The 15616-nt window shown below is 36.5% G+C and overlaps 1 protein-coding gene across 10 annotated transcripts in view; it reads left to right on the plus strand.

Annotated features, from left to right (window-relative positions):
- arhgef28a (Rho guanine nucleotide exchange factor (GEF) 28a) overlaps positions 1 to 15220 on the plus strand; it is a 56691-nt gene extending 41471 nt beyond the window's left edge. For 5 of the 10 annotated variants that reach the window (XM_043239169.1, XM_043239172.1, XM_043239166.1 and 2 more), the window contains 5 exons: positions 513 to 751; positions 2179 to 2226; positions 4501 to 5013; positions 10201 to 10522; positions 14389 to 15219. In XM_043239169.1, coding sequence (XP_043095104.1) covers positions 513 to 751; positions 2179 to 2226; positions 4501 to 5013; positions 10201 to 10522; positions 14389 to 14546 — 1280 coding nt within the window. In that variant the 3' untranslated portion in view covers positions 14547 to 15219. Of the gene's footprint in view, positions 1 to 512; positions 752 to 2178; positions 2227 to 4500; positions 5014 to 10200; positions 10523 to 14388 lie in introns of all 10 variants that reach the window. The other 5 variants (XM_043239170.1, XM_043239164.1, XM_043239171.1 and 2 more) reach the window with 3 other exon arrangements.
- Positions 15221 to 15616: the final 396 nt, after the last annotated feature.

Below are 15616 nucleotides of genomic sequence, written 5' to 3' on the forward strand. Positions count from 1 at the left end.
ATAATGTTTATGACCGACCAAATAAGCATATCGGAATAATCTCATATATATATATATATATATATATATATATATATATATATATATATATATATATATATATATATATATATATTCAGCTTTGCCATCACAGGATTAGTTTACATTTTTAAACCAGAAAACAGTTACTTTGAATTGTACAAAGATTTCACTATTATTTTTTTTTTTACTGTATTTTAGATCAAATAAATGCAGGGATTTTTAAACATTGAAATATTGGTCACACTTTATATTAGGTGGCCTTAACTACTATGTACTTGCATCAAAAAATAAGTACAGTGTATATATACAATGCATATTGTATTGCATAATACCTTTGCTGCTACTGAGGTTGGATACGGGTGAGGTTAGAGACAGGTTTGTTGGCATGGGTAGGTTTAAGGGTACTTACAGTCCTTATTACCAGCTTTTTTGGCACTGCAATGCACATAACGGTATGCATAGCAATCCCGCTGTCTCTCTTTCCTCATTAGCGGAGAACCTGAAAGCAGCGCTCTCTTCTTCTTGTGCTACTACTGCCGCTGTCCTGTCTTGTCCAGAAGAGCAGACCCAACCCGAGCCTTGCTCTCCATCCTCCCCTCTGCCCCCAGAAAACCAGAGTCCACTGATGGACACCCTCCTGAGGGATGAGGACGAGTGGAGAGGAGAGGAAAGCTTAGAAACCCAGGCCTTTAATCACAGCTCAGACACTGATCACAATATACACCTAAAGGTAAATGCGTTCTCGTAAACAGCACTTAAACAGCCATTATTTGCACTCGGGAGTACTATTAGAAGATGAATTGTGGTAGTTTAATGCCACGGCATGATTACTAATAGAAATATACTAATATGGCTAAGAAATATTTAATATGTTCCATTATTAGTGATTTAAATCGCAGCCGTACCGAAAAAGGCTGTGTTCAGCATGAGAGGTACAGTCGCCCCGCATGAATAATTCACATTCTTCTTCCACTATCACATCTCATTCTTTATGTTACTAAGTATTAATGAGCTTGAAATAAGAGGAGTCCATTTCACCGCCTCAAGGGTCCCGTTTCATTAAATATAAAAGCGAAGAATTAGGCTTTCATTTTCTTGGATGTCTTTTCTGCTGTCGATGCCGTCTCGCGGTCCACTGCGCAGTACGTCATGCTGATAAGGTTTTTTTTTGCGCTGCTGACACGAGCACAAGGTCACCAAAGGAGATTATCAATATTTAAAAGGCATTTACATTTTATTGCTACAAAACAAAGGATTCTTGTTTAAATACGTTTTCTATCTTTTTTTTTTTTTTTTTTTCTGCGTTTTAAGCTTTGCCATTCATGCAAAGTGTTTTTTTTTATTATTATTCAGTTTAGTCAGATTTTAGCTAAATTAATCCTATTCTACATAAGCAATAATAGCCACAGTTGTGTGTCCACTAGATGGTGCCATAAACTTAATGTTCCTATAGACTGGACATAAATCTTGCCTTAAGAGGGCAGACTTGTTTTGTGTTGATTTTAGTACAAAAGAGTGTGTTAATTGTGAGTCTCAAACGCCCAGCTGCACTAAAGTGTGGTAATATTATTGATTCCCTCTTACATAAAAGTAATATTCAGTTCAACACAACTTTTAATTAACTAAGTAAACTATCCAACTCAAGATAAGGTGATTGTAGCGATATAACAACCATTAACAAGAATTTTTTTCTCATCCTCTCACCTTGTGGGAAATTATCAATACCGGTGTCTTAATGTATCCCCTCACATTACTCGAGCATCCTTGGGTGACCACTTTGCCTTGCTAATTTATAAACCTACTTGGCTGGAAGTAGCCTGTTTGTTTTTTTCTCACCGCTGTCTGCTTCCTGTGCTGTCTGTTGACTTTGTAGATAAAGAACCAAATGGTCTTTGAGTCAATAGATGCTGAAGTTTTTTGAATCATCCGTAGGAACCCGCCGAAGTAAACGGCGTTTGCAGTTTTGTAATATGTTCTCCATGAAGCAGATGTCTGACAAAAAATGTAAATGAAATACGTTGTTTGCATTTGAACGGAACAGTTGCTATAATGCACACAGCTATTGTTCTTTTTCTAGGATGAAGAGACATACGTTGGAATAGACTCCCAGTTTCTTTACTTTCTGTTGCTCAGAGTTTGTTTGTTGTCCTCGTGTAGGTGAGTCAGAGTGTGCAGAGTTTGACTCAGCTGCTGTACAGTCTACAGGTGAGCTCATGTCATACAACTACATGCCAACTAAAAGAATAATTACAGCGGACAGGCCTTACGTCAGACACGCATAAACGCACGACACGACTCGCTTCCAATAGCTCTCGTCCAAGCCGAGTTTCATTGCCTAAACGTGTTTGACCAACTATAAAACTCTTATATAACATAGGAGGTGTTGTGAAGCAGGTGATGTGGGCCGTAGATGTAAGCGGCACACCTGCAATGGATTGGCCTTCTTTTTGAATTGCTAGATAAAAAAAAACTGGTACTTCCAAGCTACTTTAGATGTTCTTGTCAGAGGGATAAATCTGGATGCGTATTTATTTATGTTTGCGTGTAGGGAAGCGTAATAGAGCTGTTCAGTCATGATGTCTATTTGTAGGTCAACCTGGAAGGCTAATTTGCCACCGGTTCCCTCTGGAGTGTCTAATGGGTTTTTAGAATAGCCGTTTTTGATTTATGAGTAAAATAAAACTTTGACGTTTTGTTCTGTAGCGTAATTTGCACGGGTGCAATTTACAGTACGTAAAATGTGAATTTGTGCTTTAAAAACAGTTGATAGAAAATTGCTACACAAGGACTGCAGCTACTACAAGACTGTACACTACCTAATGGGGTCAGGCTTTTTTTAAAAGATGCATTAAAAAAGTTATATAGTTTCTTAGTTTTTCTATATGATTACAGTTTTTACAGAGTCTGAGGCTAAGAGGCTCAATTTTCACATGATATGTACTTCCTGTCTTTTACCTATGCGGGAAAGCATTGTAGTCTTTATGTAACAGTTTGTTCGAAATGTACATTTTTAGCAATATGTCTTTTGAGTTATGACCCTTATTTGTATTATGTAACAAAGTGTGAAAGTAATTCTTCAATGTCTTCAAGTGTTGTTAAACACAGACCTTATTTTACTCAAAATCAAAAACCGCTGTGATGAAAACCCATTAGGTATACCAGAGGGAAACATGTATGAAAAATGCAAATTTTCCTCAGGTTTTTAAGAGCTAAAAACAGCTCTGTCTAAGTCCCTAGAGACGGCATGAGAAGATGCAATTTATGCATAGGACTTGTATAAGATGAGAAATGGGTAGTTGATCTATCAATGTGTCCTATGATGCGAGAGAAAAAAAAACCTGTTACATTGAAAATAAACCTCTCTCATACTATTTGTAACTCTTCTTATGTTTTAATTATATATATATATATATATATATATATATATATATATATATATATATATATATATATATAAAAAAACTGTATTATTATTATTATTATTATTATTTGGTTTTTGCTATGTCACACCATAGGACACAGTCCAATTTTAATTTGTCAACTACAACATACTTTACACTACCATTATTTTTAATGAAGTCTCTTATGCTCCATTCATTTTAGCAAAATTACAAAATAGAGTAGTAATGTAAATGATTATTTACTTATGCCCATGTCACGTCCCATGTCCAAGATGTTAATGTCTTTCTTCATTCAGCTGAAAAATATAAATAAAAGGGTTTTTAAGAAAACATTCAAGGATGTTTCTAAATATAGTGGACTTCAACTGTAGCCGATCGGTTAAAGGTCCAAATTGCAGTTTCATTTCAGCTTCAGAGGGCTCTAGTCCCAGTCGAGAAAATAAGGGTCTTATCTAATAAAAATATATAGACTTATTAACCACAAATGCACTAGCCTTTGTGGTTAATTCTTCTTGCAGTAGCTCTGTGATGCTCACGCACAGCTTCATGCATTACATAATTACATTGTAAAAGGTCATGCGTACTTGGTTCATCATCTGTGTACTTAGATCAGGATGGTAGGGTAGGGCAAAAAGCTCCCATATAATTTCTCCTCCAACTTCAAAAAGGCTGGCGTCCTCGGATAGGGGCCTTCGAGCTGTAGGGTCGAGCCGAGTTTGGTAGGTTTTGCTCATTTTTCGACAGTTATTCCCGTTTAACAAGTTTACCACCCTGAGGGGCTAGGGACTCGGGGTAGGTCATTGGATAGGGGGCCTTCTTACTTAGAAAACACTTATGCCTCGACTGGGGTCATGTAAAATGCTTTTAAGCGGCATTGAAACTGCAATTTGGACCTATTGGGTCCCATTGAAGTCCACTATATGGAGAAAAGTCCTAGAATCTTTTTTTGACCTGAGGAAAGAAAGAATGAATGAACGTTTTGGGTTACATGGGGGCGGTGTTGATGGGCGAGTATATAATCAGGACTTTTTTCTGGAAGCGAACGAATTCTGTAAACACCTTTGCTTTTTGTAAACAGGCAGCAGTCACCATCCAAGACAGTTACTATGAAGTCCAGAGGCTCCTCCTCCTGCTATCAAGCCCCTCCCCTCACCCACATTCCCGCCCACTGCCCATCACTCGCAGCAGCCAGACCCTGCAGGAGCAGGAGCGCCAGCGGGAGGCGGAGCGCCGGCGGGAGGAGCTGGCAGACGTGGTCCGTCTACGGGGCACCCTGGTACGAGAGCGACAGCAGTGGGAACGGGAGTGCCAGGTGCGACAGCTTCAACAGTCTGAGCTGGAGGCGTCCCTGGAGCAGAGAGAGCTGGTGTGCCACCTAGAGGAGCGGAGGCTGCAGAGCGAGCGACAGGAGCTCCAAGAGCAGCTGCAGGAGTACCAGCAAAGCCTGGAGAGGCTCCGAGAAGGCCAGAGGAGCGTGGAGAAGGAGAAGGAGAAGCTGGATGCTCAGCGGAGGCTGCTGGAGAGTTTAAAGCAGGGCTACCAGCAGAACCTGCCAGCTATGGTCATACCATTGGATGGACAGCAGACACAGGTGATGACGATCAGTGAGTGGATGTGAATGTGTGTAGAGTACTTGACTAAATGTAACTAAAGGCCGTTTTCGGATATGTTGTAGTTTTATAAGACATTAGCAACTTTTACTCTCTACTTCACTGCATTTGAAAAGAGTGTTGCAGTTACACATTACATTTTGCGTGGCATTTAGCTTTTCGGCAGAAGTTTATTAATGCTACAAAAGATATCGCCAACTGCAGGGCACCGAAATAACTATATCTTGAGTGTTTTGCCCTTGCCCAAACTTGTCAAACTTGTTTGCTTTGCATGAATATGAGTTCCTAGTAGCCAGTAGTTGTGAGTCACAGGTGTTTTATGTATGAGATGAGCACATGACTGCAGCTGGCAATGAGGCAGAAACTAGCACATCCAGTAATTGATTTCTGTATTGTGATGCGCTTCCGAGAGATACAGAATATTGAATCTGGAAATTAGAGGGCGTGGCTTGTTTTGATGACATCAGAGAAGGCCCTTTATTTTAGAGGGGGGAAGCATTTTTTAGATTTGTATTAAAGGTACACAATTTTTGTGTGTGTGTGTGTGTGTGTGTGTGTGTGTGTGTGTGTGTGTGGATTGGCTTGCATGGATTAATTGTTCACCACAAAAATAGCTAACAAAATAGATATGCTCAGTTTTGATTCACACAGACTTTAACATTAACATTTATCGTTATACTGACGAAACCTTTCGTTTTTGGAGTTTTAAGGTGTTTCAGTTTTATTTTGGTTTTAGAAAATAAGCTCACAAATCATCTCTTTCTTGTTTTTGTTGCGTTTTCTGTGCCTATTTTTGGACTTTTATGTCACTTCCTGTCTCCCGTGGTGCTTTTAATCAGTTTGTATGTTATTTTGTTCAGCTTGTTAGCCTCCTCTACATATACAGGCCTAGTGTTTCTTTGTGAGTTGTTGAATGTAATTGGCCACCATTCTGTTCTTTGTTTCCTGTGGTTTTTGGCTTATTGTGTGTTCAAGCATTTCCCAAAAATATATGCATATAGATCGCTACCTCTGCCAGTTTTCGCAGCTTCTCCACAACATTTTCACAGACATGTCTCTTTAAACTAGTGCATCTTTGATCAATAGAAATCAGATGTTCTAATACCTTTACTGAAGTTGGTTTTAAATTGGTGACTTATAACTTTTAAAAGTAATTTTTCCTGTAAAGTCTGTTCTTTTACTCAAGTATTGTTTTCGGGTACTCTTTACACCTAAGGGGGTTTCTGTGGTAGTCTGTGTGATGTGGAATTTTTTTTTTTTTTCACAAGGGTGTGTAACGACCAGACAAATTTCAGTTCTTCCCCACCTGCAAAATGCCACTCACATGAAACGAACAAATCCCAGTTTGTGAAACCGTGACATTTCATTCTCTAGGCCCAAGCCTCCACTTTGTTTCATTTGAAAATTCAACTGAGAATCTCAACAGCCGTTTCCGAGCACTCTTTATTTATAGCACACCTTTAAACCAACCTTTTAAATACTCACACCCGGTGAAGTGAGATTTAGCTCTTGGGGTAAAGGTTAGGATCATTATGCACACCATAAATATAGGTTAGTACTGTTTGTTGCTCACTTTTTGGATCACAGAGGGTTTGAATCTGGAAATGTTGAGGTGTGATTTCAGGCTTAAGCAGATTAGCAGACAACAACAATCCAATCAATTACCGATAGACAACATCAGATCCCACCCTACATTATTTTTCCTTTGTCTGAGAAGCCTACCTGACAGCAGGGGGAAAAAAATGATTGCAAATTCCATTTCGTGCTGACTTCTACATTGCTCAAACCTGTACATCTTACATAGTAACAATGAAAGATTGTCGTAGGTTTCTTTTTCATTATATGGAAACAGTCAGCTCTGAAAATTAAACATTTTTGGAGGCTCTAATGACTCAGGGTGGGACCAGAATGTGATTTTGAACACATTTTTTGTATTTTCTGGCCGAATAGTAGTAGTTTGTTCATTTGAAGTAAAACTGAAACAAAAATTCCTTTGCAGTGTATTGTAGCTTTAACAATGATCATTTTTTGAACACCAGCCAACCACTTAATGGAAAATGAATGCACTGCGTGCGTTTCATCCAATCTATGGTTTTTAGAAGCAACCTCTAATTAATGCATTAGTGAAGATTGTTCATTTATCTTTAAGGAGATAGTTCTCATTTTTTAAACCCCGTTTTTGAAAGAAAATCGTTGTCAATTGCATATTAATTTTTAGTTTGAGTTCATACTTAAGAGAAGACTTCTATGGCTCTCATACAATGATTTGAACTCGCTTAGACTACAGTGTCTATTTAAAATATATATATAAGCATTTGAGTTCTACACATTATGAGAAATTGATTAAAGTAGTTTTAATTAGTGCATTTAGAATAATATATGATAAATCAGAGGCTGTTTATGCATGTTCTCTGTAGCTGTTTGTGTAAATATTCCTAAAAGCTATAGCTGTGAGCTGTGGGTATGTTATGAAAGCCTTTGTGCACAGTGTGAGTCTGGAGACACAGCTGTCTTCTAAACCCTGAAATATTTTTTGCTCCTCTGCTCTTTCCTCATCCCTCCTTTGCTCTGTTGCCAAAACACCCAGGTAGTGATGTCAGAGGAAAGCTCTTCCAAATCCGCTCGTATCTGACTTTGAAGATGGAAACAAAACTGTCAGTTATGAATTCAAGGAAGAGAAGCTGTATATTTTCTATTTAGTTTTTTTTTTTTGTTTGCTTTTTTGTCTTGTAATCCCCTTCTGTCTCATTTTTTTCCCTGTTCCTTACATGTTTCTGCTGTTTTTCGTTCTTCTCTCTCTTTCTGTCTTTCTCACTCCTTTGTCTTTTGTCTTCTAAAGTAAAATATAACAAACAGTACCATTTAAAAAGGTTAATTTCCTCACCGAGACTTCATTTGTCTCATTAAAAATAAAGTAAAAAAGTTACGTGAAATATTATTAGAATCAAATTTTGATTAGAATCTAATTTAATATATATTAATATATTCCTATGATCATTTTTTTAGCCATTACTCCAGTCTTCTGTGTCACATGGGCTTTTAGAAATCATTCCAATATTCTGATTTGCTGCTCAACTATTATTATTAATGTTTAAAAAAAATAGTTTTTAAAGGAAACCTTGATAGGATTCGAGTAGAACTCTTGTAAAAAAAAAAAAAAAAAAAATTATATATATATTATTATTATATTATATATATATATATATATATATATATATATATATATATATATATATATATATATATATATATATTATTATTATTATTATTATTTTTTTTTTTTTATTTTTATTTTTTTTTTTTTTCCGCTTAATGCAGATCTTTTTAAATAATTGAAATGAAAATGAGTGGTAATGAGCATCCCGGTTTCTTCTTACTGTGTGCTTGTTCCTCTCCTTATCTCTTCTTGAGTTTTGGATTATCCTTACAAACATGCCTTGACGAATACAAAAAGACTGTTGCGCAAAACCCAAACACAACAGAATTTGTAAGGTCCAAAGCCAGTGTTGTTGTTTTTTTCATGCAAAGTCAAATCAGGTGTGGCACGCCACCGAGGAAGAAAACATTTCTTTCCTTTGACCTCCTGTACACATGGATGATTCAGTTGCGGTCAAGCGTCTGTTTTTCACACACAGCTAAGCCTCTGATTCATTACCTGGGATAATGAGAGCAATTCATGGCTCATCAGTCTTAAGCCGTGTGAGGCGGTCTCGGCTTCAGCCTCTTGTCTGTGTGCTTATAAACAAGCTAATGATTAATGATAATTGAAAAGCCCCTACCAAGGCAAAATAATTAAAAACAACTCCGCGTTCTTCATTCTGCGGGTCAGGGAAGCGATATTTCATTTGTTTGTGAGGTTTGATTAGAGTGATCAGAAAGGGGAGGAGGTAGGGAAACGGCGTCCATCTGATGGCTAACTTCTCTGCAGTGTCTTCACTAGACCCAGTTTTTACAATGGCAAGCTATTATATTTTCAACCAATTCAAACTAGCAGCAACACTCACTCTCCATTTAGATACTTTACTGAATACAGCAAAATCCCTTTCAAAGCCTTTTATTGTTATTGCTATTGCGTGGATTCCCCCTTAGAATGGCATTCATAAAACCATGACTTTAAATAGCCGCGTGTCGTATCCAGCATCTAAGCTTTGACCTTTTGGGGAATATATTTCTGTGTCTGCCTTTAAGACTCTCCCACACACATGAACCGCCGCAGGCCCAAGTTTTATTTATGGTATTGTTTGTGGGGGCTGATTAGAACGTAACGGTGATTTTGAGCTTGCGGGTCAATGATTCAGTCTGGCCTTTAATTTACATATGTAACCAGCCAACTGAATGAATGAGGAAATCTCAGGAAAATGAGTGAGGAGGTGGATGCGATGTCTGATGGAAAAACGGAATCATACTGCAGGCTTCCTAAAGCGAAACAGCTGTTGCTGAATGTGATTAGAATAAAGCACACACAAAAAGAAAAATATGGAAAATGGAAAAGGCCTTTGAATGACCAGATGATGTCATGTGGAGGTAATTAAAAATAATAGTTTCTGCTAATAAAAGTTAGTTGGAAATTAAAACTTAATTCAATATAATGGCTTACTAAAATGGCAGAGCGCTGAAGTTTTTTTCTTTTTTTACCTTAATGTTCCCTGATTGCATTATAATTTAATTTAGCTTCTTTTGAACATTCCTGAAAATGTCCAGGAATATATATTTTCTTTGTCATTATTTGTTATTGTTTTCAAGTCTAACTCTTAGGTTTAAACAATTAAGTAAATGTACTACTTATGTTCTATATATGTATCATAACTTTAAAAGGTGTGGAAATTTGTATGTATATACACATAATCTAGAATCTAGAATCTAGAAGTATTCCATCGGAGCATTATACAATTTAAATTGGTGCATTTTTTTATTTTTTTTTATATATATATATATATATATATATATATATATATATATATATATATATATATATATATATATATATATATATATATATATATATTTATTATATTCTTTTAAATTCAATGAATATAGACTTGTAAATATATATTGTATGTGTGTGTGTATTTATATCAAACGCAAAAACGTTTGGGACGTGATTTAATCGTTTGACAGCACTAATCTGTATATAGATGTAGTGATAGATGTAGACGTCTGTCTTTCAGGACGCGGGTCACCATCACCTGAGCGGTCAGGATGAGCACGGATCTATTTTTGTGAACGAGGCAGCATTCACGTCTCCCTCCCTGAACAACAGGAACATCCACCTTCAGCATCATCCACACCGCCTTCATCAGACTGTCCACCTGCACTCAGGATACTCGGATTCTCCCAGCGCTCAGAACAGTCTCAATTCACTCCTGGCTCGATCCAACCACAGACAGAGCTCTGCTGGAGTATCCGATGCTCCTGCAGGACACGAGAGCTGGACTGAAGGAACAATGTGCTCGACCCCTCTGAGAAGCCTAACAGAGATCCCAAACAATGGTAATGTTTTTACCGCAATCACTATTTACTTTGTGTTGACAGAATGTCTTATGTTGCAGTGTGAGAAATTTTTATTTCGGCGCTCACTCCCCACCCCCTTAAATAAAAAAGCTTATTCATTTATTTAATATTTATTTTAAATGTAATATTAAAATATTATTTTATTAAAAATATTATATTAAAATATTAATATAATATTAATGTTTATTAATATTATGAAACTTTATTAAGATTTAAATAACCTAATTTATTAAGATTTAAATAACCTAATTTATTCCTGTGATGGCAAAGCTGAATTTTTTAGCAGCTATTACTCCAGTCTTCTGTGTCACTTGAATATCGTTCTAATATTGTTTAATTTAAAATGAATTTAATTTAATATGCTGATCTGCTCAAGAAATGTTTAATAACGTCAACAATGTTGAAAACAGTTATGCTTTTTAATATTTTGTCTAACGCTTTGCTAAAGTTATGTATAATGCATCATAAATGGTCATTAAAGAGTATAATGCATTATATGTAATCACAAAGTGCGCTGTAATACATTTTATCTTGTAGTTAATAATTATAACCAAATTTAAAATGCATAGTTTGTATTAAAAGTGGTTACAATTATTTGAGATGCACACAATGCATTTTCAAGTGCCTCGCAAGGCATCATTAATGCGTTAAACTATTTTTTTTTAAAAAGCTTTAAGTACAGTGTTAACTAGATTTTCAATTATATTTTCGTAATACATTAAGTCTCAGACCAAAATTAAGATTATAACTGGTATAATGAGAAAATAGCATTACATTACGTAACATCTGAGTTAAAAACAAGACTCAAAATTAACTAATCACAAATTATTGGATGAGCCAGATGTGATATTAATCGCCAGCTGTAAACAGTTTTATCATAACCGCACCAGACGCATCCAAACAAATCACTTCCGCTTTAATCAGCCGAACTCTTCACACAAGTATGTCCTATAGTTAGACTCAAAATCATGTCACAGATTTACCGCAATTATAAAAGGTATCGTAGAAACTCTAACAGCATAGCAGAAAGTCAAGCTGGACTTGTCCGATCCTTAACTACAAGCAAAAGAAAGGTTTGATTTCAACACATCAACTTGCGAAACTTTTGTGTTGCAGCAGTAAAGGTCGATTTGCTCTCTTTGTGTTGTTAATCTGTATTTAATAACCGAGATTCATCCTCATTCTGTCACACACAGGTGCAAACACACACAGATACGCATCTGTCTCAGCGATCAATTACGCGTTCTGTCTATTGACTGTCAGGTTGACAGTGGCGTGTGAATCAAGGGCCTCCAGCTAAGGGGAGACTGATTGGAACATTGATCTAAAAAATCTTTACCGAACTCATTACAGAGTGACCTGTCATCTTACAAGGGAGAGGAGGGGAGAGGGACAGAAACTTATTCATCTGTTTTTCACACATGAGCTGTCGGAGTTGTCCGTTTAACATTATGAACGGTCTCTCTCTCGCACACAGACGCACTCGTACGCTTCATCTCTGTACTGTCTAAAGGTGCTCGTTGAACATGGAAGTGAAAGTACATTTTTTACAGGTGACTATTACAGGTTAACGTCTTATTTACTTGGTTTGAAGGTTGCATACTGAAAATGCGCATTGACCACGTCGTTAACCTCCTCTCGTTATTGACCGAGCTAGATTAGGGTCCCACTTCTTAGCTAATCTTATTATCTGTAGGGTCTTATTTAACATAAATATCCACAATGCACATTTACTACATATGTTTACCTATAACTGCTTTTTTTACAGGAAAACTCTGTAACACTCCACTTAATGGCTGGTGAGCATGGCTTAGTTAGCATGCGCTGGTAGTTACATGTTTCTAAATTATATGCATTTCTTTATTATTTACACCGTATACTCGATCAAAAGTGGCAGCTAAGACATTAATGTTACCAAAAAATGTCAAATAATTGTTGTTTTTATTAACTCTCTATTAAGCAGAGAATCCCGAGAATAAATGTTTTTCATCAATATTTTGACCATCGACAACATTAATAATAATTATAAACCCAATGAAGACTGGATTAGAGGCTGCTGAAAATTCAGCTTTGCCATCCCAAAAATTACTAATTAATTTATATATATAAAAAATAATAATAATAATGTTTTATAATATATAATAATGTTTGAAATAATATTATGAGCTATTTCTGACCTAGTTACTGCATCCCTGCTGATCAAAGGAGACCTTTTCTTTTCACAAACAATAATAAAATAGGTGACGCTTGTTAACTTTTACCTATGTATTTTCCCTCAATAAATTCTTAATATGCTGCTTATTAATAGTTAATAAAGTAGTTTTTAAGTTTATGTATTGGGTAAGATTAGGGATGTAGAATAAGGTCGTAAGGTGTAATATATGGAATTAATATATGCGTAATTAGCACTAATAATTGTCTTATTTTCTAGTAATATGTATGCTAATAAACAACTAATAACCATAAAATAAAGTGTTGCTATAAAATCTTTGGTTGTACTCGACCCGTTTATCTGGGGGTGATCAAGAAAGAATGAGCTGTAAAACAGATTAAAAGTAATAGAATCAATTGAGGAAAAAAAGCCAAAAAAGACTATGCTGATGACACATGAACATGCTTTAACCAATAGCTGAACAAAGGAGAGCTTCAACAGAGCTAAACACAGGTGAAGACCATAATTACATACATTTTTTGTCCGCAGTGGTCATGATTCACTCAGCAAACTGAAATAACCCTTACAGTCCATCGTACCTGTTCATTTTTTGACAAAGAGATTAAATATGAACGTTACCTGTCCTGTAAAGGCCTTGATTGAAGTGCTGGTTAAGTCAACAAGCGTAGAACGCTGCTTTGTTTCACTGTTTATTCAGAGGTCAAGACCGTGGCCTCGCGGTAGTTAATGTTTGACCTTCGCTATTCACACAGCGCTCGGCTAACAACATTACCTCACATACACAAACACTCGAAACGGAGGTAATGAAATCGGGTCATAGACCCTGTTGAGAAACGGGTAATTAAATGAGAGGGAATCATCGGTTTCATTCACAACATCACATGAATGTCAATGACACGCGATAGCGCTTGAGCTGCACCCTTTGTTTTTATTAGGCCTAGGTGTTTTTTTCCATCCTTTTAAATATGTACTGTAGTACAGTGGCCCAGTCAGCAGTGTACAACACAATGAAAATCAACACAATCAATCATTTTTATTTATATAGCGCTTTTAACAACACAGGTTGCATCAAAGCACTGAGGGAGTCAGCAACACATAGGACATTTTTTTTGTGTGTGTTGTGCTAATTTGTTGTGTAGCTTCTCCACTGCGTTGTGCTAATTTTGTTGCGTTGTGGCATGCTTCCATTGTGTTGCGCTATTTTCGCTGCGTTGTCCTGTAGCTCGTTTTCATTGCATTGTGCTTATTTTTCGTTGAGGTGTTTCTCCATTGCGTTGTTATGCCACGCATAGGATTAATTTAGTGGTGCTGCGATAATTTCATTGTGCTGTGGATTGTTTCCATAGTGTTGTGCTGATTTCGTTGGGTTGTGCAGTTACCGGGCCACTGTAATGTAGTAACATGAGCATGCGCATTATCAGTGAGTATCTTGCATTTCAAAAAAGCTAGGGCTTGGAATACAGCACCCAGACTTTTATGGTGTGTTTTCGTCCTTTTGTGTATCATAAAATATCATCCACCACCCAGAATCCTCAGTTGCATGCAGAACATTCTTCTTCAGATCTCGTTTTGTTTTACCGAAGAAGGAGAATGAGGGTTCAACGCGAATAATGTAACTATGGTGACTATCGATGACAGTGACGAATAGTAACATCTGATCTTCTCTTCACAGATGTGGGTCAGCTCGGCCATGTCCAAGAACCTTGGTCAGCTGGCGTAACTGGGGCGGGGCTTCATCAAGCAGACGTCCTGCTCGTCAACCAGCCCTTTGTTACCATGGAGACAGAGAACAGAGATACTGATGGAGAGGAGAATATTGTGTATCTCTGAAATGAACGGTCTTCGGTTGGTGTCGAAGCAAAACATTTGGACTTGGATTTGCAGTTTGAGATTTTGGACCGTGATCTGATCCCACTCCTTATTTTGTGTTTTTTCTTGCTTCTTCCTTTAATCCCAGCAAACTTTCGGCCTTCTGTGACATTCTCCAGACTTCGTAGCACTTCATAGGTCCGTGTGTGAGATGGGGCTTGTCTGAGTGGCTGTATTTTGCTTTATAGCCTGGAGCCTGCAATGACAGAATCAGGTTAGGCAGTTTCAGCACACGTTCAGACACACACATAAAAGTCCCCCACCCACATTGCCGCACAATGTATTTTTCTCCAACTGTCCATGTCAGTTTACATCAGGACGCAAAAATACTGACCCTTGCTTTCAGTAGATGAACGCTGACTTGATTTATAAAAGCATTCATCGCCTACATGTTTGCGTGTAAAAGTAAGGAATCGCCTTTCAGATTCTCTCACATTTGGAAACTGGTTTCACATATCCATATGAAGGAGAAGGTATAATATGTGTCGTGCTTTACTCTTCTGAAACATTTCAGATTCATTGGTGCTCATGAGCCACGTGTAAATCACGATTAATCACATCCAAAATAAGTTTTTGTTTGTGTGTGTGCGCGTGTATATTTATTATGTATATATAATATACACCCATGCATATATATATATATATATATATATATATATATATATATATATATATATATATATATATGTATATATATATATATATATATATATATATATATATATATATATATATATATATATATTCAAGAAAAAGCTTATATATTAAGTATATTTATATATAGTATAAATCTATACATGTAAATATTTTCTAAATACATACTGTAAGTGTGTGTATGTATATACATATTAAATATACATAGTACACACAGATATGTAAATAAAAACTTTTGGATGCGATTAATCAGATTTTTATTTTAGTTTGACAGCACTTTTCCAAAAAGAGTCTCATCAGCATTGGGATTACAAACTGGCATTGAAATACATTTCTTGATACTTTTAGGTCATTATGTTGCTGTATCGCCCATACAG

This window comes from Puntigrus tetrazona, chromosome 5 (genome assembly GCF_018831695.1).
Source record: "Puntigrus tetrazona isolate hp1 chromosome 5, ASM1883169v1, whole genome shotgun sequence".
Classification (NCBI taxonomy): domain Eukaryota; kingdom Metazoa; phylum Chordata; class Actinopteri; order Cypriniformes; family Cyprinidae; genus Puntigrus; species Puntigrus tetrazona.